The sequence below is a fragment of the Astyanax mexicanus genome, chromosome 19 (genome assembly GCF_023375975.1).
Source record: "Astyanax mexicanus isolate ESR-SI-001 chromosome 19, AstMex3_surface, whole genome shotgun sequence".
NCBI classification, from domain to species: Eukaryota; Metazoa; Chordata; class Actinopteri; order Characiformes; family Acestrorhamphidae; genus Astyanax; species Astyanax mexicanus.
In genome coordinates, this window is record NC_064426.1 from 3,234,599 (window position 1) to 3,256,926 (window position 22,328).

The following is a 22,328-nucleotide window of genomic DNA, read 5'->3' on the forward strand; positions in this document are numbered from 1 at the left end:
AATCAGTGATGGTTTGGAGAGTCATTTTCTGTGGAAAGGTTTCCACAATACTTTGCAATGTTACAACATTTATTTCTACCCAAAGTTGCACTAATTTTTCACAAGATCTTGTATTGATAAGTGGATGGGTCTTCTCCATCACATCTCAAGGATTCTCAATGAGGTTAAGATCCATGTGTGAAAATGATGAGCTCATGCACCCTGAACCCTAAAGCACTCTTTTACAATTCCAGCCCCATGAATCCTGACATTGGAATATCGTCTTGGAATATGTTTGTGTTCATCAGGGAAGAAAAAATAAATCCATTGATGGAATAACCTGGTCTATATTCAGTATATTCATTCTTTCACCACATACTGTTGCTGAACCTGGACCTGCAGACCAACTGCAGCATCAACCCCACATCATAGCCCCGCCCCTACAGACTTGCTCCATCACTTTGGACTCTTCAGACCTTCACATGACCTTCTTCCATTGTTCCAGAGTTCAGTCTTTACACTCTCAGTGATCCTCATGTTCAGGGATTTACTCACGGTCTGATTGTTCAGTTCTCAGTCTTGTGTTCTCTGTGCTTTTCAGGCTGCAGGAGGCGAGGCGTCTCATGGCAGAAGTTTTGGTCCTGCGGTGAGAAGTTGCCAAGCTGGACGAGTTGGGCTCTGAGCGGTCGAGAACAGATCCAGACTCTCCCGTCCACCGTGAGTCAGTCCAAGAGGAGCAGTATGTAGGGGAAGGAATAAATGAACCTACAGCTCTGCCTTCACACGCCGCCTACCGGGACGCAGAGACCATCACAGGTACGCACCTGTGTGTGTGTGTGTGTGTGTGATTGTGTTTCATATGTATTTTATATGAATACCCAAGAGGTCTGTACATTTCTTTTTATATATCATTTAATTTCTAATTTTTAACCCATTTTCTTGCCATTTACAAGGCCAATTACCCAACCCACTCATTAGGACTCCCCCACTATCACTCGTAATGCCCCAAAACACCAGGAAGGTAAAGACTAGCACACGCCTCCTCCGATACATGTGAAGTCAGCCTCTGCCTCTTTTTGAACTGCTGCTGATGCAGCATTGCTAAGTAGCATCACAGCGCTAACGCTTGGAGGAAAGCTCAGCGACTCGGTTCTGATACATCAGCTCACAGACGCAGCCTTGTGCTGATCCACATCACCCTAGGAGTGATGAGGGGAGAGAGTGCCATCTATTGTACCCACCCAGAGAGAGCAAGGCCAATTGTGCTCTCTCAGGGCTCTGGCAGCTTATGGCAAGCTGCATAAACAGGATTCGAACCAGCGATCTCCCGATCATAGTGGCAGTGCTTATTATTATTATTAGGCATTTCATTGTAAATGTGTAAGACAAAGAGAGAGAGAGTGTAAATAGTAGGCATGTGACCTTAATCTCAGTGAAAAATGCGAAAAATATATAGTTTGACATGTCTATTTACAAACCTGTTATTTTATTTCAAAATTAAACATTAGGTTAATGAGGGCAGCAGGTTCTACAGGCACATCTTCTGATAAATTATCCTGCACTTGCCACTAGGTGATGCTCTTTATTAGGTTATGACTGAAAGGCTCTGCAGTGCTACATTTTTTTTATACATTTCTACACTATTGGCCTCCATCATTGCCAACTTCTCCCTTATCCAGCTCAGCAATGCCTTCAGAAGTCCTTGAATGACTGTTATATTTGGGCTGAAACAGAATCCTGCAGGATGGAGACATAGGTTCCCAGTGTTTTACACTTTTACAAGACCAAGAAAATCTTAACAAGGCTGGAATTAGAGCCATCGCTCTTTTTTTGATTGAGAAGAACCAGCTGAGATGGTTCAGGTATCTGATAGGGATCCTCTCCCTGGTCGCCTTCCATTGGAAGATACAGTATATTGGGTATGACCAAGAGATAAACCACAGTATAATTAAATGTATATAATACCCCACTTAATTTCTCTCTCTCTCTCTCTCTCTCTCTCTGTCTCACAACAATGATATGAAAATTAAGTACATAACAGACACAATAATAACAAAATAAAACAAAAAGAATCATTATGATTATTATAATAATAATTACATTACTAATCAATAAATATAATTATATAAAAATAATAACTTACTCAGGTATGGTAACTTTTCCCAGGATTTTAGAGGTCTTATTTTGAGGTGTTACCCACTGTCTCTCTCTCTCTCTGTCTCTCTCTCTCCCTCCCTGTCTCTCTCTCTGTTTCTTTCTCTGTCTCTCTGTCTCTCTCTCTCTGTCTGTAGATGTGTGTAACAGCACTGAGCTCCCTGAGGTGGAGATTATCAGTCTGTTGGAGGAGAAGCTCCCCGTCTACAGGCTGAGAGCTGACTGTGTGTACGGATATGACCACGACGACTGGCTGCACACACCTCTCATCTCCCCCGACACACGCATCGACCTGACCTCCGAGCAGATCGAGGAGACCCTCAACTACTTCTGTAAGTGCTGCTTCACGTGTGTGATTTACATATTAGGCAGCAAGTGAACAGTCAGTATTTGAGGCAAGAACAGTATGGATAACTAACGTTTATCCATTTAGCCGTCGCTAATGGAAGCATCAGGTCAATTGAGTGTGATATTGATAGAAGAGAGGTCAGACTTGTGTGTGAACCCTACTGATGTGTCCACTCTTAGCATGTGTAGATCCATCATACATCAATATACAGTCTGAAATATAGCTATGATATTGATATGAACTTTCCGTGTTCGTTTTAGCCACTACTTCTGCAATCATCCAGCTCTGGATATGAACTAAAATGGTTTATTTTTATAAGTGCAGTTATATAAAGTGCCTAAACAAAAGCATCGGATTTCTAAAGGTTGCAAACAGCCTGCCTTTATTTAACATATTTAAAAAATATATTTAAAAAGTGTTAAAAATAGAGAAAATAGAGAAAGTGCTGTGTGAAACTACAGTTTACAGGTTGGTTAGATGAGATTTTCCCAGAAGATCTGCTCCAGGATGGTCTGATTGCTTGAATGATGCTTGTGAATTCCAATTTTATCATTGTTTTTTAGCTTCTACTAAGTTTTTTTTTTTTTGGCATTTTTGCTTGGGATCACTGGACTGCTGAAAATAAAGTTTCTTTAAGGCTTTAGTTTTTTTTTTTTTTTTACATACTAAATCAGGTTAAATTTATTTTTTACAGTATTTTACAGTATTTTGGAGAAAATCCCTTACGGAGGAGCCACATCCCCACAGCATGATGCTACCACCACCATGCTTCACAGTTTTTGATATTACTTGTTGATATATAGACAGGGATAGGTTTATGTCGCAATTGTTTTTTAATTTAGATTTTTTTTTTAAAGATTTACAGCTTCTTTCAATATGCATCCAACTAGGTTCCCCTCCACTGCTTCTTCTGTATTAGGGGAATTAACAGGCTTTTTTTCTCTAGCGTAGGTGTTTGAACATTGTTGTGAGAGAGATTTGGTGGCAATCCAGATGCAGGAGTGTATAATGAGGTCAGGAATTGATGTTCTGCCACTCCAGTACATCCCAAAGGTGCTGAATGGACTTCACACTACTTCACACTTCACACCCTTCAATCCTATCGTTTAATAAAACCCCTATCCAGATAAATCTCTCCATCCAGATAGAAATAGAGTGAGTCTGATTGTGATTGGATGTAGAGAAGTATAAACATATACCATTCCGACACCCTATTGGTTTATACTGTGATCCATCACACCTTTACTCCCCCCCCCCCCCCCCACACTCCAGCAAGAACATAGCAGACGTATGTAGTCTAGTATGAAGATGATCCGTGCAGAGACTCAAGAGAACTCCAGACAAACTCCAGTCCAACTAAGTTTTTTAAATTATATTTGCATTGTTCTGTATGTAAAATATATCTGTTTTTAATAAACATATATGCAGCTGAAACACTAGGAAGCAGCCTAGTGCATCCCAAATTATATTATCAACATTAACATTTTAATATTTTAACATTACAGTCATAATAGCTTTTAGAAAAATGTGTGTGGTGGGGGGGGGGGGGGGGGGGGGTGGGGGGGGCTTAGTCCACTAAAGGACTTTGTGGGCGTGGCCTAAGCTTTAGTTCTTAATAGCTTTATTTTTTCCTCTTATATTACTTTTACTTTTATACTTTAAGTAGTTTTAAACCAGTACTTTTACACTTTTACGTAAAGAGTAAAAAGCTTGAGTTGATACAGAATTATTTTAGTGTCTAGTATCAAGTATCTATACTTCTAAATAAGTATATATACTCCAATATATATATACTTTTGTTATATACTGTAACTGGCTCTCATTACGTAACATAGATCCCTCCCCAGTTATAAAAGGTCACAATAACATACATTAGGCCAGTGTTAGGGGACTGGTCAGTGTGGTTTAAACACATACATGCTACACACACACACACACACACACACACACACCATGTAGGGCAATCAATCACTGACATCAATAAGAGAAGCCAGAGCCATCATCGCCCATTTCCTCGTGACGCAAATGCAACGACATAAATGGATTTCAAGGCACTGCCCCTCGTGTGTGTGTGTGTGTGTGTGTGTGTTTGTGTGTGTCTGAATGAAATAGAATGGCAGTTTTAATGGTTATATCATGTTTTTTAGTGAAAAGATGGCCCTCTTTCTAAAAGTATTTTATTTGATAAATCAGCCGATCAGCCATAACATTAAAACCACTGACCAGATATAACTACATTTTTTTAAATCAAGAGTTTTCAGACTTCAAATAATGCAAAGAAAACAACAAGTTCATATTCATAAAGTTTTAAGAGTTCAGAAATCAATATTTGGTGGAATAACCCTGATTTATAATCACATTTTTTTCATGCATCTTGGCATCATGTTCTCCTCCACCAGTCTTACACACTGCTTTTGGATAACTTTATGCTGCTTTACTCCTGGTGCAGAAATTCAAGCAGTTCAGTTTGGTGGTTTGATGGTTTGTGATCATCCATCTTCCTCTTGATTATATTCCAGAGGATTTCAATTTGGTAAAATCAAAGAAACTCATGATTTTTAAGGGGTCTCTTTTTTTTCCAGAGCTGTATCGAATCATAGAGAGTTATATGACATTCTGTTTTTTTACAAAAATAAATTGAAAAGGAATAAAATTGAATCTCAGTGAGTCATTTGCAGTTTGACTCACATGACACAATGATTGAATCATTGAATCGTTTGCTTATAAAAAAGGAATACAAAATAAAATTATTTAAATTTTGGTTAAAATCAGTTTGAGAGTCTATGACACAGTGAATTGTTACATCATTTCTTTGTATAAATGAAATGTAAGAGAATTGAATCAGTTTCAATTTCATATTTGATTCATTAGAATTGTTTCTTCTATATTGTTAATAATCTGAATTGAATCATGGGGTCAGAGATTTACACCCCTGTGCACAGGCATGATTAATTATATCTCCCATTCAGTCTCTCCTCCCACCCCACTGCGCTGTTCTGTGTGTGTGTGTGTGTGTGTCAGAGCTGTACTCCAGTGTTAGCAGAGCAGCTCCAGCTCCTGTTCTCTTCAGTAGCTCGCTCACTCGTCCTCTCTCTCTCTCACTGGGTGAGCGAGGCAGGGAGAGAGTGTGGGAGGATGGAGAGAAGTGTGGAGGATGATTACTTTGAGCTGGAGTGGTTCTACGAGGAGTACGCTGTGGCTGCTGATGGTAAACTGTGTGTGTGTGTGTGTTATAGTGGTTCTGGTATACAGGTGTAATGGGTTTAAGGTGTTTATGGTAGATGTTTAATATGTTATATAGTATATAGTGCAGTTCTGTAGTAGAGATGTATGAAGAATGAAGTGTGCTCTCTCTCTGTCTCTCTCTTTACATTTATTTCTTGCTCTATCTCTTCCACTCTTCTTTCTTTTATTATTTTGCCTTTTGTCTTCTTTCTCTTTCATATTCTGTGACTGTTTTTCTGTTTCTCTCCCTCTTCTCTCGCTTAAATTTACTTTCTCTACTTTAATCTTTTGTTCTACTTCTGTTTTTCTATTTGCTTTTAGCTCTCTCTCTCTCTCTCTCCATTATTTTCTCTCTCTCTCTCTCCCTCTCTCTCTCACCCATCCGGTTAGAGTGTTGCCTTAGGTCTTTGACCAATGTTACAGCACACAGCACACAAAACTCTGTGTGTGTATCTGTCTGTGTGTGTGTGTGTGTGTGTGTGTGTGTGTGTGTGTGTGCATGTCTTGTCTGACTCAGATAAAAGTGCACTCTGGTTTAAAGTATCTTTAGGGATGCACCAAAGTGGTATTTTTTTGTCCAAAACTGATCTAAATCACACATTTGTCAGAAGGTCAGATACATAATTTGGTCACTTTTTTCCTTTTTTGCATGAATTAAATTGCCTAAATGTGTTACATTTAAAACATATTTGTTCAACATTCATATATATTTTTTAACATCCCAGCTGGTGGTGGATCTTTGTTTCCTTCTTCTTCCCAAGACTTTCTATATATTAATGTTGTATTTCATACTGAGTATGAAATTGACAGTCTGAGATGCTGTGTAATATTTAGTAACATCAGTAGCATCGTGCTACCCTCATGTTCCCCTTGGCCTTAAGATCATCAGCTAAATCCCATAAATATAATTTAGCTACCAATACACCAGCTGCGTTTCAAAGTGTAGGCAGTAGTCCTCAGTAGGTGTGTTTTATGAAGAGTCTTGTTCAGTGGACTGTTGATCACATATTTAAGAACATTTTAATAAGGTGGAAAAGTTGTTTCGTTTACCATCATTTATGTTTAGTTTAATTTGTGGTGCTGTTTTTGTTTTTCCCCTCGCATTGGATGTGTGCAGTGAATTGTGGGAACTAAGGGCTGCGAAGGATACATCAGCTGCGTCCTTCAAACCGGTCTGAGTGTCTGCTGCATTTCTTGGCTGTAGGAAGGAAGGAAGAGTTTAGCCTTCGGCCTGTGACTATCGCTACAGCAAACTGTGTGTGTGTGTGTGTGTGTGTCTGTGTGTGTGTTGTCAAAAAAAGTACCAAAATTGATTGTTTTTGTCCAAAACGGATACCTAATATGTTTTCTGCAGCTTTTTCAATCGATTTGAATGACGGCTGCATTTCTTGGTTGTATATGAAGAATCCTTCAGTTTGGAAAAGCCTGTAGTAACTGTGTACTTTTCAACTGTAGAACAAAACTTCTGCAGCATTTAGGAACGAAATAATGGTCTAAACTGTGGTTCACGGCATCTTTCACTCCAACTTTTGTTCTCCAGGCCAAACAAAGTACCAGTATGTGTGAAAGTAACTTTAGTGCTGATATAATATATTTCATTCATACTCAAATAGAGCAGTGCATCTCTTTGTTGAGTGTTCGTATCTCGTCTGCCCACATCTACCAGCCTTGACCCAAAGCATCCGTCTCACACCTACACTCCTACACTCAACTCAGCTTCAATAGATGTTCCTGACTGCAGCGAGTCGGAGGAGCTGTACAAAACATAACCTTGATTTTGTGTTTATTTAGAATTCACTGCTGTTCTTCACTGTTTGATACAGTATGATTCTGGCACTTGTTCTTTACCTTGTTTCCAAATTTCGTAAGGAATGCACCAAGAGAAATGCCTATAAATATAAGATATCATTATAAAGAAACACTCTATGGATAAAAGTACTGGGACTCCTGCTTGTTTATTGTTTTATACATAATCAAGGGTTTCGTTTGTTTCGTTTATGTAAGGGCGATATATCGTTTATACATCATCATCGCGATGTGCGCATGTGCAATAGTCACATAGCAGGACATGTTATGTAACGTAAAGCAATTTTTACAAACACGTCATGTTGCAGTGTTTTGATTCTTGACACGAGAAGTAGATACACAGCGCTGTCTCTGTGTCTGTGTGGGTGATGGGCTGCTTCTGCCTGAGAAGCAGGAGGGGGAGTGCAATTGTTTAATATTGCAATATATATTGTAAAAAAAAGAACATTTGAAAATGTGATTTTTTCCAATTTCGTGCAGCCCTAGTTTATATAGCTTTTCTTGGAGTAAATGTATCAAATGCATTGTTGTGAGTATTTGATTGCATTCAGAAGCAAGAGCATTAATGATGTCCGGAAGTTGGATGATCATCACCTCAGCCCACCTCATTCTTAGCCCTACTCATGGCTTTATTGATATTAATACATTTGACACAATATTTAGGCCTATATTATATAGAGGGTCCTATTCTTTTGGCAAATTGTCTTCTCTACTTAAAAGAGACAGGCTGTGTGTTTTAATTTGAGAAGATGTGGCTCTGTGAGGTCATTAGTGGCCCTCATGCCTCCTGGATCTGTGTGTGTGTGTGTGTGTGTGTGAGATGAAACCCTGGAGTTGTTCTGATCTGATTCAGGCTGACTGTGGATGCGGTTGCCGGGTAACGTCGCTAGGCAGCGGTTGCCGGGGTGTCGCGGCTGATTGAGCAGCGCTGTTGCTGTTGGGAGGATAATGTGAGGTCAGCCAGGGAATAGCTCGCGTCTGCCGGCACACGCTGGCGTTCTGCGGTCGAGGACTTACCAAAACAACTTTTTAACGGAAGCTTTTCCGTGCGTTTTACGAACATTTATGGATTCCTGATGGAGCGGAAGGTATTTAGGTATTTTATGGAAGTTTTTTTTAGGCGCTGGATCTTCTGCAGGACTGGCTGCAATTAATTGGTGTCTCTTACATGCTTATTACAGTTCCTTCTGAGAACAAAGCAGCTTAACGTACGTGTGTGTGTGTGTGTGTATGGCCGTGCTTTTATACCCTTAGTGCTATGTGCTGAACGAGTGGGCCAGATGACTAAGACCTACAATGACATCGATGCCGTCACCAGACTACTGGAGGAGGTAAGTCGAGATATCCGCAGTTGCATGCTAATTACAGCTAATTTCACCCCCAGAATTAGACTGGTGCTAGTTCACAATGACGTTTTTGGCTTTTGTTTTGTGAATGGTAAAGAAAAAATACGACATCCCATGAAAAGCATTGTCGTTTTTAACTTAAAAAATACTGAGAGATAGAGGTAATATAAATAAACACATAGAAACTGAGGATATGTCTTTAAAACTTAATTTGTAAAGGGTATTTAATAAAGATGTGATATTATTGAGAGAAAATGAAGTTAGGACCCCCTGTGCACTAGTACTCACATTTTGCTAAAATAACCTTAAAAAAAGTAATTTACAATAAACTATAATAAGTGTGTCCTACTCCTCAATGCAGAGTTCTTTCATCTGTGACAGCCAGGCTCACATTTTCTCTGAGATCTGTGATGTCTTAGACTTTATAACATATACGGTGACCTGATTTGAGCTACACTTTATAATAAACTAAATGTATTATATGATTTAAGGATAATAAAAAAAACAACTACAAAAATGTATGCTTCCATATTGCATAATAATTTTGAAATATTATGTAAACCTTAAACCTGGGGGATAAAACTCAAGAATGAATGTAGTGTATACAACTTGCTTATGCATAAACTCTTAAGATTAAAAACAGCTTACAGTATGGGTCCAAAATGATGAGTGGGATTTTATTTTAGTACAGAAGAAGAGTAAAAATACTAAAACAAAACAGATGGAGTCAGGTACGTACTGATTTCCATCATAATGGTGTTGCAGGCAACCTGTTGATCTGATGCACATCATGATACTGAAAGCAGGACAATACATATATATATATATATATTTATTTTTATTTTTTTTTCCCAATATATTATCATTTCCATAAAATCTGAGTAAAAGAAAAAAAGCTTTAGCTTTTTCAGCAGTTTTTAAAAATTCTGTACAGTAATTAAAGTCATTGTTTTTTTTTTAAGTGTGTAAGTTCACTTTATAATTCACTTCATAATAAATGGCTATTATGTCTAAAACTATTATCATGCTAATGCGTATTGTTTCTTGATGAATGGACATAAATGATCCAAATTACAGTTCAATTAAGTAACGTAGGATTTAGTTTTTTGGAGTATAAAGAATAATTCACAGTGTGGATCTAAGTGAGTGTTTCTCTGGCTGTGCAGAAAGAGCGGGATCTGGAGCTGGCTGCTCGGATTGGACAGTCCCTCCTGAAGAGGAATCGGGTCCTGACCGAGCAGAACGAGTACCTGGAGGAGCAAGTGGGAACCATCAGGGAGGAGGTGAGATGATTTCATTAAAGCGATACTTTGGCAAAATTACAATTTCAATTTATATTATATAGTTTTATATAATTTTATATAGTTCAGACCCTGTCTTGTAGCCTCCAGTGGGGATAGAAGAGGGTTGGGATTGAGAGGGTTGGGTTTAGAGGTTCTACAGGTTCTGGATGGATCCTGCAGCACATTTACCCACATATATTGCTACAGCTGGGCCTGTAGATCCTGTAGCTCTACACAGCAGTTGGGGCTGTGTGTTGCTTCACAGCAAACGCCATCATACTCAAACCAGGGCAGCTGGTGAAGCACTTAGATCACAGCTGTAATCATTTGCATATCAGCCTGAGACAGAACTGCATGCCTGCATGAGTTGCGTCACAGGAAATTTAGGACGTGCTTTTGATTGCTGTGAGATCTCATAATGATTTTATGTGTATTCCTTATTAATCTTCTTACTATCTTCCCATCTCTGTCTTCTCTCTCTCTCTTTTCTCGTTTCTCCTCCAGGTTGCCCAGCTCCATCATGAGCTAAATCTGAAAGATGAGCTTCTGCAGTTCTACACCAACGCAGCGGAGGAGAGCGAAGAGGAGGCGTCGTCTCCCTCGTCAGTAATATATTATTAAGTATATATATATATATAGGTTGCATGGTTAAATTGTAGCAGCCTGGTGGCCAATCTTCATTAATTGCACATTATTGCACCAGTAAGAGCAGAGTGTGCGAGTGTGAAGGTTCAATTAGCAGGGTAAGAGCACAGTTTTGCTCAAAATATTGCAATGCACACCATAACATTATCAGTGACGTACCAGAGTTCAAAAGAGGACAAATTGTTGGTGCACGTCTTGCTGGAGCATCTGTGACCAAGACAGCAAGTCTTTGTGATGCATCAAGAGCCACGGTATCCAGGGTAATGTCAGCCAGCATACCACCAAGAAGGACCAACCACATCCAACAGGATTAACTGTGGACGCTGTAAGAGGAAGCTGTCTGAAAGGGATGTTCGGGTGCTAACCCGGATTGTATCCATAAAGCATAAAACCACGGCTGATCAAATCACGCAGAATTCAATGTGCCCCTCAACTCTCCTGTTTCCACCAGAACTGTCCGTCACCACAATCAATTATTGTGCTCTAAAACCAGGTGTTTCAGTTTCAGTTTCATTGTCCAACACCTGTATATATATATTTTTTATTTTACTTATTGGATATGATATGGTCAGATATGAAGGTTAGTTTTGTTGTGTTTTTGGTTCAGGGCTCGGAGGGGCAGGGTGGCGGGGCCGGCCCCCAGCGGTTCTTCTTTAGACATCCTGCAGAGAAAACTTCAGGACCTGGAGGAGGAGAATCTCTCACTCAGGACAGAGGTACACACACACACACACACACACACTCACACACTTACACACAGAAGGTCCCAATCTTGTACACACAAGTTTGAGACTGGTAAATTTGAAGCGTAAACCTGACCTGTGCTCATTACACTGGATGCAGCTCTCTAGAGGTTAAAGTTGTGAGAGAGATGGAGGGCGTGCGAGTGTCACAAACACACACACACACACACACACACACACACACACACACACACACACACACACACACACACACACACACACACACAGAGGTGAGAAAGCTAATCTATATTACAAAATCACTCAATAAAACTATCCCAGTGTTGTACATGAACAGCTGGACTCAATGTGCTAGGTCACGTTACAGACCTCTAACATACACACACACACACACACACACACACACACACACACGCACGCACATTGTTGTGCATTATTGACCATGCTGATATTGTGCTTCACATGGTTCTTTGAACAAGTAGATGAAAGTTTGGGTTCAGTTGGTATATTTTTATATTTTATAATGCAATAATGATTATATTACAAAATGTAACTTTTATAAAGCAAAACCTTTTAAAAAAATAGTGTTTAGGCTGTATGTTCTCACAGCTTTAAAGAGCTGAAATAATTGCTAATCAAATTACTCTATTTAATATTTATCGTTATGAGTGTATGTTACACTTATATTGGAAAAGTTGGAAAAGCCAACTTACTGTTTGTCGCAATCATATTATTATTACTCCACACTTAAAAATTAATAAATTGTGCCATTGTAAATTGTATGATTTTTGTACAATAGACATTTTTGGCTTGTTTTTATTGTTTCCATTTTTTTTTGAATTAGTCAGAATTTATAAATAAGTATTGCAAGTTTTTTTTTTTATAGAAAATATTTCATAGCTTTAAAATGAGAGTTGTTTTTTTAATAGTAGTGTAGTAAATACTAGTTAATGTTATTAAGTGTTTTTTTTTCAGTAATTTATTTAGTTGAGTTTAGTTTAGTTGAGTTATTACTTGTATCGCTTGCTGTAAATGTGTGTTCTTCATGCTTTTCTAGTGGATGGGAAATTAAAGCAATGTTAAGAAACAGTGTTTCTGTTCGTCAGCTTGTGTTGTGGTGGTTTAAGGGGACGGATTGATCTGTAATGTGTCCAGCTGTGAAGGGGGGGACAGTAAGTCCTGTCCCTGTGAAACATCTATAATGTCCTCACATTGACCTCTCAGTCACATTGTGATGATTTTATGACTGGAAACATTGTTAGCACTGGCTAATGAGCATTAGCCATATTCAATAACTCAGTTCAATCAGCCACAATCGACAGAGGCTTGAGCAAATGTCAGATGTTTGATTTTTTGTAGTGTCAGGAGATTCAATTTCAGATAATTCAGAAGCTCCACTTAGTTTTTAAGTTCTATTTTTAATTTTTTACCATTTTCCCAATTTAGAAGGTCAATTATCAATTATCCACCAACTTGTTAAAAATGCCCCTAACAAAAGGAGGGCGAAGACTAGCGCATGTTTCTGTAATATATATATATATATGTATATGATGTCAGACTACATAGCATCAGAGCGTGCTCAGAAAAAAAACACAGAGATCTGTGCTGACCAATATCACACTAGGAGTGATGTGGACAGAGAGCGCCACCTACCCACCTAGAAAGAGCATGACCAATTGTGCTCTCTCAGACTCCGGCTGCTGATGGAGAAGCAGCATGATCCGAGATTTAAATATAGATATAGAATCTTTGCCAAAGAAAGGCAAATATATAGAATTTGTTCAGTTTGTTCAGATTTATGGAGTACACAACATGTCCTTAAACATTGGATGGACTGGATGTTGACCCCTGACCCCTCTGTATCTGTGCAGGCGAGTCATCTGAAGTCTGAGACAGAAACGTATGAGGAGAAGGAGCAGCAGCTTGTCAACGACTGCGTGCAGGAGCTCAGTAAGTTCCAGAAGCCCAACAAGGTTCAATGTTTAATGGCTGAATTCTTCAAAACAAGCATACAAAAGGTAGCTAGTAGTTTGTATCAATAGCTGAATAGCTAGCTAACTTTCCCGTTCCACCTTAAACGGTGCAACAGATGGCAGGGGCTGCAGCATTTAAGGCGGAACTGAAAAGTAAAATAAATAAAAGCTTATCAAAGGAGGAATTATCAAAAATGGACATTTTAATAATTAATTTCTGCATCATCTCCTCGTTTTTTGAAGACATACAATAAAATACACCCTAAAGTGAACTAGTTAACCAGCAGCAGCAGCAGCAGTTAGGTTACTGAACTTTAGCGTTCCTGATGACGTATCGGGGGCTTGAAGGGTTTCCCAAATCTTAGGAAGAGGATTTCACCCCTTTCTCTTCTAACTCTGTTCTAAGAGGAAGGGTTACACTCAAAAAAAAGAAGAGGTAGGGGTAAGTGGGAGGGGCACGGGGTGAAAAGAGATTGGGCAGAAGTCTACTATAGGTGTAAATTCAGCTGCAGGCAGAGTCTTTAGTCCTAATTAGACATTATACAAGTACCCCTCACTGTAACTCTCTCTTCTCAGGGCAGTCCAGTCTCCAGATCTCCACCATAGCAGAGGAACTGGCCAGGAAAACGGAGGACGCCTCCCGCCAGCAGGAGGAGATCACACACTTACTCTCACAGATCGTCGATCTACAGAAAAAAGCCAAAACGGTGAGTATCTACAAACACGTGCACACCAGCAATCCCCTATAGAGAAACTGATTCGTTCTGTATGTGTGTGTGTGTGTGTGTGTGTGTGTGTGTGTGTGTGTGCATGTTTTCAGTACGCTGTGGAGAATGAGGAACTGAATCAGCATCTGGGAGCAGCTAAAGATGCCCAGCGGCAGCTCACGGCTGAGGTACTGAACTCAAACCTTCGTAAACACAGCTTTATAAGGCGCACACTTAAAAAAAATTTCAGAGGTGAGTATTATTGGCCTGTAGCCTGCTTCTAACCCTGGCTAGCACTGCTGGAGCAGCATAAGCATTAGCTAATGCTAATGCTGCTGCACCCAGCCTTAGTGGAAATCTGGAAATCTAAGCTTACTGTAAATGAACAGAAGAGCTTTAATCACTCAAATAAACAGGAGATAAATCTGTGTGGATTAACATCCAGCGCTCATTTGACTTAGTATTCCTGACTTGAATAAAAAAAAAAATAAGTTTATACTTATATAGCACCTTTCTAAACACTGAGTAAAGGCTGAGTGTGCTAACTGCTAATCATTTTAACTATCTGCTCAAGAGAGTCCTACTCTAAAAATGCTCCTAATTCATATTTACACAGTTTATTTATTTATTTATTTGTATTTATCTTAATTAATCTTAATTGCAGCTTCAGGAGCTGGAGGAGAAGTATTCAGAGTGTATTGAGATGCTGCATGAGGCTCAGGAGGAGCTGAAGAACCTGCGGAACAGGAGCGTTTCTGCAGGAACGCCCCGGAGATACCACCCTCTCGGACTGTTCCCTATGGTAAACGCACTGTTCAAACACTGTATATATTGTAGGTCTGTCACGATAATTACATTAGCGATTTATCGTTCAATATATTTGCACAACCTCATTTGTTTTATTTATCGAGGAATGCCCATAAATGTTTTAACAATTTCGTTTATCAGCAATATAAAAAACACTGTTTTTGTTTATTTAATTTATTTATATAAAAGATGTAAGCCAGTCATGATACAGTAATTACATTATTGGCCTATGTTGCAATATACAGATTTGTACACAGTAATTATGTCCAATTAAATGTTTTTTTCTTAGCAAGAAGAGCACTTTACCATGAATGGCCAGAATGTCAGCTTTTAAAGACTTTTATTAAAATTTATTTAATTTTAAGGATATTAAAATATATATATTTATTGCAATTTAAATGTCTGCATATTCTTAAGAATCAAACGTTTATTTTAATTCTTTTTTTAAACTATTTAATTATATTTTTATGCCATTAAATTGTGATATAAATGGCATAAAATTATATTTAAATTACAATAATATCATTTAATATCGCAATAATTTTTTTATTTTTAGTGACAGGCCTTACTGTATATAGATTTTAATGCTTAAAAATAGATGATTGAGTCTCACACTGCTCAATAATTATATATTTTGTTATATATTGTGTATATGTTTGTGTGTGTGTGTTAGGACTCTCTGGCTGCTGAAATTGAGGGGACTATGAGAAAGGAACTGAGTCAGGAGTGTCCTGAGATGGACGAGCAGAAGTATGTGTGTTTTGGTTTATATAAATGTGTATATACTGATTAATACAGTAGTTAATCTCTGTGTACGCTGTGTGTATATTTGCAGAGTTCGTCATAAGCGAGTGTTTGAGACGGTTAAGAACATTAACCAGACGGTCAGACAGCGCTCGCCGGCACCGCCTTCAGCTAATATCCCAGGGTCCAATCAGACTCTGTCCTCACTAGGCTCCGCCCTCTCTGACAGCAGTGGGAACAACACACCTACTCTTGACAATCGCACTCAGAGCTTGTTATTAGAGGCGGGGTCAACAGACGGCAGGTGGGTGGGGTTTTTGTATATATTGTGTCTGATACCGCTCTGGAAAAAGTAAGGAATATATGGTCTCAAACCTTCAAACCAAACTGAACTGTTTCAATTTTTGCACCAGGAGTGAAGCAGCATAAAGGTATCCAAAAGCAGTGTGTAAGACTGGTGGAGGAGAACATGATGCCAAGATGCATGAAAAAAACTGTGAATAAAAACCAGGATTATTCCACCAAATATTGATTTCTGAACTCTTAAAACTTTATAAATATAAACTTGTTTCCTTTGCATTATTTGAGGTCTGAAAGCTCTTAATTTTTTTGTTATTTTAGCCATTTCTCATTTTCTGCAAATAAATGCTCTAAATGACAATATTTTTATTTGGATTTTGGGGGAAATGTTGTCTGTAGTTTATAGAATAAAACAACAATGTTAATTTTACTCAAATATATATATATATATATATATAAATAGCAAAATCAAAGAAACTTTTTGAATTTTGGATTTTTACTTTTTGGACCTGGACTATCCACCTCTGTGTGTAAGTATCTATAGGTTTAAATAGGATCTCCGGTGGATTTGGCATTTTTCTCTGAAAGACTCTGATGTCGCAGTGCTGTTATAAACAAGCCAATCAGAGGTCATATGTTTGCATGTATAAATAATCATGAGCAAGAGCCAAAATCCTATCGTTTCTCCCCGCCCACACCTCTACGTGACTAAAGCAGCGTTATTCCAGATCACCGGAACACTTTTTTTTCCCCACAAAAACTAGTTCACATAGCATTAATTAATTTTTTTGTGTGTTCAGTGCCGAGGGCTGTGAGAAGCGCTCGAGTTCAGAGGAGCTGAAGTTGGCTCTGCGGCGTCTCTCTCTGCGGAGGCAGAACTGTCTGAGCGAGAGGCGATTCTTCGAGGAGGAGCGAGAGCGGCGTCACCGGGACCCCCCGGGGCTGCAGGACGTGACCCACCGCTCGCGGGGTATCGTGCCCAGCGAGAGCATCATGTCCCTGGGCTCGTGGGCCAGCCGACCCTACCTGCCCGACAAGCTGCAGATCGTCAAGCCTCTGGAAGGTGACCGAAAGATCCGGCCCTGGCCCCTCCCACGCCGCCGCCCCAAGGCCCGCCCCCCGTCCATGATGCTGTTTAACTCGTTCTGGTCACTGATGCACCCTCGCAAACACTCCTACTTCAGGGAGCCACGCCCCTGGCTGCAGTTACCATAGCAATGCTTATTATTATGCAGTAATAAATAGATAGATAGATACAGACCAATAATTAAACTGAACTTTAATTCTTTTTTTTACCTGTTTAGCTTCCAGTAGCCAATCAGAATCCCAATTTCTTTCACTTTCTTTTTTTTGGCTATTTATACAAGTATTTCAAGTATACACAACACAAATTAGGCTATACATATATAGACTATATAATTCATATAATATGTAGATGTATTAAACACAGAGTGATCTATTTTAAGTGTTTTTTTATTGCTGATGATTATGGCATGCAGCCAATGAAAACCCAGAGAAAATATTATATAAGACCAATTAGTATTTTTGCCAGTGTGCCAAGTCCTGCTGGAAAATGAAATCTGCATCTCCATAAAAGTTGTCAGTAGCAGAGGGAAGCATGAAGTGCTGTAAGATTTTGTGGGAAAACAAAACTGCACTGACTTTAGACTTGATAATAAAACACAGTGGATCAACACCAGCAGATGACAGACATGTCTCTCCAAACCCTCTTTTAATAAGATGCGGATTTCATTTTCCAACAGGACTTGGCACACTGCCCACACTGCCAAAAGTACCAATTGGTCTTAATATAATATTAAAATTGTCTGAAACACTGATTTTTGGTTTTTATTTTCTGTAAGCCATAATCATCAACAAATAATTAAACAAACAAATACATAAATACATAAAAAACATAAGTACAAAAAAATTACATCCATGGGACATGTATTTCATATATTATACATATATTATGCAGTATCAACATACTCTGCACAAATACATATATACACACAACACATTTTTATCAGTATTTAACAATTTATGATTACGAAAAAATATCTTTGTCTCTATCAGTGTGGTGTTGATTCACTTCAGTTCACATCAGAGGTTTTAATGTTTTGGCTGTTGAGTGTATATGTTATGTGTTATATTTGTTCCATTATGATTAATTTAGAATAATAATAATAATAATAATAATAATAATTAGAAATAGTGCTCAAAACTGTTGCATAGTTTATATACAGTATTTAGACCTTTACAAAACAGTAATGTACAAATGTAGGTTTGGTACTACTTGGATTTTAAATGCAGCATATTAAGACTATTCTATAACCTGATGTTTTATTATTGTTTTATATGTTTCAGTTTCTACTCTAGTCTAGTTAATGATATTAGAAGATAATATAAATTATACACAATGTCTTCTACATTATATGAGTCTTTCTACAAAATGTATTTTATTTATACACCGTAAACGGTAGATTATGTTAAGAAGAATACTTAAATTAATCACTTTAAGCTTTCATAACAGTTTTTTAATTAAAAATATATAATCTATACAAATTTAATACAAGTTAAATATTTGTAGTGTGTTCTGTATTACTGTTGGTGTCTCCTGAAGTGCAGTACTGCCACCTGCTGGTTGACTGAAGCTCTGCATGTTTTCAGAATAACATCAAACAGTGATTTTATTCCTTCTTCTGATTCTTTTATTTTCATTTAAACATCTCCTCTCTTCATCTTGTCTTATTGTTCATCATTTAATTTCCATCTTTGATAAAATCATAATTTCACTGTTCATTTTTCTCTCTTTTCTCTTCTTTTAACATCTGTTTCTCTGTATGATGTTTTTCTTTATTTCCATCTTCAATAAAGTCTTTCTCTCATTTACTTCATTTTTCTGTCCTTGTTTCTTTTCTTATTCTTTGTTTTGTGTTTTTCTCACATTTACATTTTCACAAAACTCTTTCATTCTCTCTCCACATTCTATCTTGATGTTTCTCACCCTTCTCTCACACTTTCTGTCTCTCACCATCAGTTTAAATCAAACACGTCATGTTGCAATGTTTTGATTCTTGACGCAAGAAGTAGATACACAGCGCTGTCTCTGTGTCTGTGTGAAGTGACAGGCTCCTGCTGCCTGAGAAGGTTCATGGCCTCCATCCACATGGTTGGGCACGTGCTTGTAAACGTGAGCACGTGTGGAAAGCTGTGCTCCTCAGTCCAGCACAGTTTTGCAGTGCAGATATTTCCAGTTACAGCTGAATTCAATTTTAATCCCAGAAAAACAAACGCTCATATTTATCTTTTAAAAGGCATTTAAATGCCTGATTATAGGGGGCAGATTACTGTTGTTTAGCTGTTTTCCTTGGGTTATGAGAGCTCGGTGCTGACTCAGCTCCTGATTGGTCCATGGGTGGGGGCGAGGCTGGTCACATTACAGGCCCTGCATTGTTTAATATTGTGATATATATCGTTGAAAAAAGAAAAAAGATTTTCAATGTGAATTTTTCTAATATCGTGCAAACCTAACCTCTACCCTTTATTCTTCTCTCTCTCTCTCTCTCTCTCTCTCTCTCTCTCTCTCTCTCTCTCTCTCTCTCTCTCTCTCTCTCTCTCTCTCTCTCTCTCTCTCTCTCTCTCTCTCTCTCTCTCTCTCTCTCTCTCTCTCAGGCTCTGCCACCCTGCAGCACTGGCAGCAGTTGGCTCAGCCTAATCTGGGGGGTATCCTGGACGCTCGGCCCGGCGTGGTCCCTAAAGGCTTCCGGCCGCTGGAGCTGGACCTGGAGGAGGTGTACCAGTACGCTGACTATGAGGAGGACGAGCCGGGAGACCAGTACTTCCAGAACCTTCCCACCACCTCGGCCAGCTCCAACGTACCTCCAGGCCTGAGCCACGCCTCCTCGGCTTCCCCGTCCCCCTGCCTGAGCACAGGCCACGCCCCCGCCGACCTGTCAGGTGAGGCTGTCTTTCTTACTGGTTGGAGACGAGATTGCTGTGAGACATCCTGTTGTTGAGCAACCATCGCCTACTATTAACAAACTACAAAATTGAGAAAAAAAATATTTTTTAAGAAAATGTTATTCTATTGCATTTTACTTTTTACATTTTAAACATGCTGAAGAAGGACTTTCATGCTGCAAGGATGATGCATGTCATTTATTATATTCAATTTTTTTATTTTTTTATTGCAGTTTACTATCCAGGTAAATGCATGGCCCACACCAGCTCCACCTACACCTTTACTACCTGCAGGATTCTCCATCCATCTGATGAACTGACCAGAGTGACTCCCAGGTGAGAGATGGCTTCTCAAACTGTAACAAACTTTTTTTTTCATAGAAAGTAGGGACAGTATGGAAAATGCAAATTATAAAACATGTATTTTTTCAAAAATGTTATGCATTAATTCTTGAATTTTTATTACATTTTAGACAGTATAAACCAAAATGATTTTATATCTTGTCTGGTCAAATTAATTTCATTTGTAACATATACTTATTATCAAGAAGAAAAAAATATATATGTGGAGGAGTTGGAACTGGGAGTAAGTGGGCCAAAATCTAAAAAAAGGTTGCATAAAATGCTTTGTATTAATCGCTACAATGTCAAGAAAATTATGAATAAATATATATATATATATTTCTTTTTTTTTATAGTGTTATGTGATTTAAGCCTGGCAGAATATACTTAGAATATACTTTTTTTAAATGTACTTTTTACTGTGTTAAGTATCTCAGAGTATATTTACTGTATTATAATGTCTCAGGGTAATTTTAATGCTTTTAAAATGAGAATATTGTAATGTTCTGAGTTACTGGGTTTAACTAAGAGCTTAAATGGATAAAATATATGTTAGTGTAGCTGCATATTGTGTGTGTGTGTGAGAGAGAGACAGAGAGAGAGAGAACAAGCGAATCGGAGAGAGAGAGAGAGAGAGAGAGACAAAAGTTTGAAGGAAAATGAAGCGTGGTGGATAAAATTATACTAGTAGATCGTTAAAAAACAATATATATATATATATATATATATATATATATATGTTGCATGCCTGCCTGCTTTCTTGCTTACTAGCTACAAGCACATGTCTCACGCAATAGTGATCTAGATCTTTTCCACCCACTTCCAATCCTTTGAATAATAAGCAATCTCTAATATTCATAACTCTGATTTCTGAAGAACCAATGAATAATCACGTGTCCAATATCATACTTTTGTCCATACGTAGCATCATTTTCTTCTTTCGTCCTCCAGCCTAAACCCCGTCCCCACCTCCTCCTGCGTGATGACGTCAAGTCTCCGCTCCACCCCCGCGGCCACGCCCTGCACCCCTCGCCGCCTGAGTCTGTCTCAGTCCCAGTCCTTCACCAACCTCCGCGACTCCACCAAAACCTTCAGCACCTCCCTGGGGCTGGTGCGCCTCCTGCAGGAGCGGGGCATATCTGCGGCCGTCTATCAGCCGACCAGCTGGGACAGAGCCAGCGGAGGGGGGGTCCTTTTGTCCACCTCCGTCCTGCCTCCTATCCCCCCGGACCCCGAGGATCCCACGACTCCACCCAACTCGCCCAGCCACCGCAGCCCCAGCCCCCACATCTCCTCTGAGGATGGAGACATCTCCGCTGCGTTCTCCTTCAAAAGCCCCTCCTACGAGAACTTCCTGACGTCCAAGCCGGCGCGGTCCATTCTGAAGGAGGTGGCGGGGGTGTCCGGGGCCCAGGCCAGAGACTGCGAGAGCCAGACGGACGTCAGCGTCTACAACCTGAACCTGGTGGATAAGCTGAAGAGGCTGGGCCTGGCCAGTCCAGGGGCCTCCGGGGCCACAGGTGGCGGCGGGATCCCGCGGCCCAGCCCAATTGTGGGACCCCTCAGTGGGCTAAGGAGGGCGGGGTCACCCTTTACCCCACTGAATGAAGGTATACGCCGCAATCGGAGCTACCCGGCCGTGGTGGGAGCCAGCATGGCCATGAAGGGTCCGGGGCCACAAGAGGACGAGCTGCTCCTGGCGCCAAAGCTGCCCAAGCAGACCAGCCTCAAATGATTAGTGACAATACGTGACCACGCCCACAATTTACACACTCACATCTACTGTATAAACCACACCCTGCATATCGTCACTGTGCAATAAAAAAAACATCCCTGTCGCTCAAAAACGTGTTACTTTTTACATATAAAGAGACAAAATGTCCATAACTTGCAATGGATATCAATGGAAAAGAGTTTATTTCAAGTTTATTTTCATTTTGAAGAATTTCTGTTCGTCCATTTATCAAGAAATTTTGACACGGTGTAAGAGACAGTTTTTTTGTT

General features: G+C 39.3%; 1 protein-coding gene across 3 annotated transcripts; it reads left to right on the top strand.

Annotated features, from left to right (window-relative positions):
* Window positions 1-631: 631 nt before the first annotated feature.
* trak1b (trafficking protein, kinesin binding 1b) lies at window positions 632-22,328 on the top strand. Of its 3 annotated transcripts, XM_022676251.2 has the most exons (16): window positions 632-795; window positions 2,271-2,465; window positions 8,768-8,844; window positions 10,026-10,142; window positions 10,647-10,744; window positions 11,395-11,503; window positions 13,360-13,438; window positions 14,038-14,168; window positions 14,282-14,356; window positions 14,833-14,970; window positions 15,649-15,725; window positions 15,811-16,023; window positions 16,820-17,082; window positions 19,695-19,979; window positions 20,216-20,318; window positions 21,276-22,328. In XM_022676251.2, exons 3-16 carry the CDS (start codon window positions 8,794-8,796, stop codon window positions 22,057-22,059), a joined length of 2,523 nt encoding a protein of 840 aa, XP_022531972.1. In that variant the 5' UTR covers window positions 632-795; window positions 2,271-2,465; window positions 8,768-8,793; the 3' UTR covers window positions 22,060-22,328. The 3 variants fall into 3 exon arrangements, with proteins under 3 accessions (XP_022531972.1, XP_015460343.2, XP_015460344.2); XM_015604857.3 differs by lacking the exons at window positions 632-795; window positions 2,271-2,465 and adding an exon at window positions 5,532-5,690; XM_015604858.3 differs by lacking the exons at window positions 632-795; window positions 2,271-2,465 and adding an exon at window positions 8,187-8,601.

What these genes read in the sequence shown, in the direction of transcription:
- trak1b (XM_015604857.3), top strand. Translation starts at nt 5,618, where the DNA reads ATGGAGAGAAGTGTGGAGGATGATTACTTTGAGCTGGAGTGGTTCTAC. An exon ending in TACAGAAAAAAGCCAAAACG is followed by an intron (nt 14,169 to 14,281) that starts GTGAGTATCTAC and finishes GCATGTTTTCAG; the next exon opens with TACGCTGTGGAGAATGAGGA. An exon ending in CCTGAGATGGACGAGCAGAA is followed by an intron (nt 15,726 to 15,810) that starts GTATGTGTGTTT and finishes GTATATTTGCAG; the next exon opens with AGTTCGTCATAAGCGAGTGT.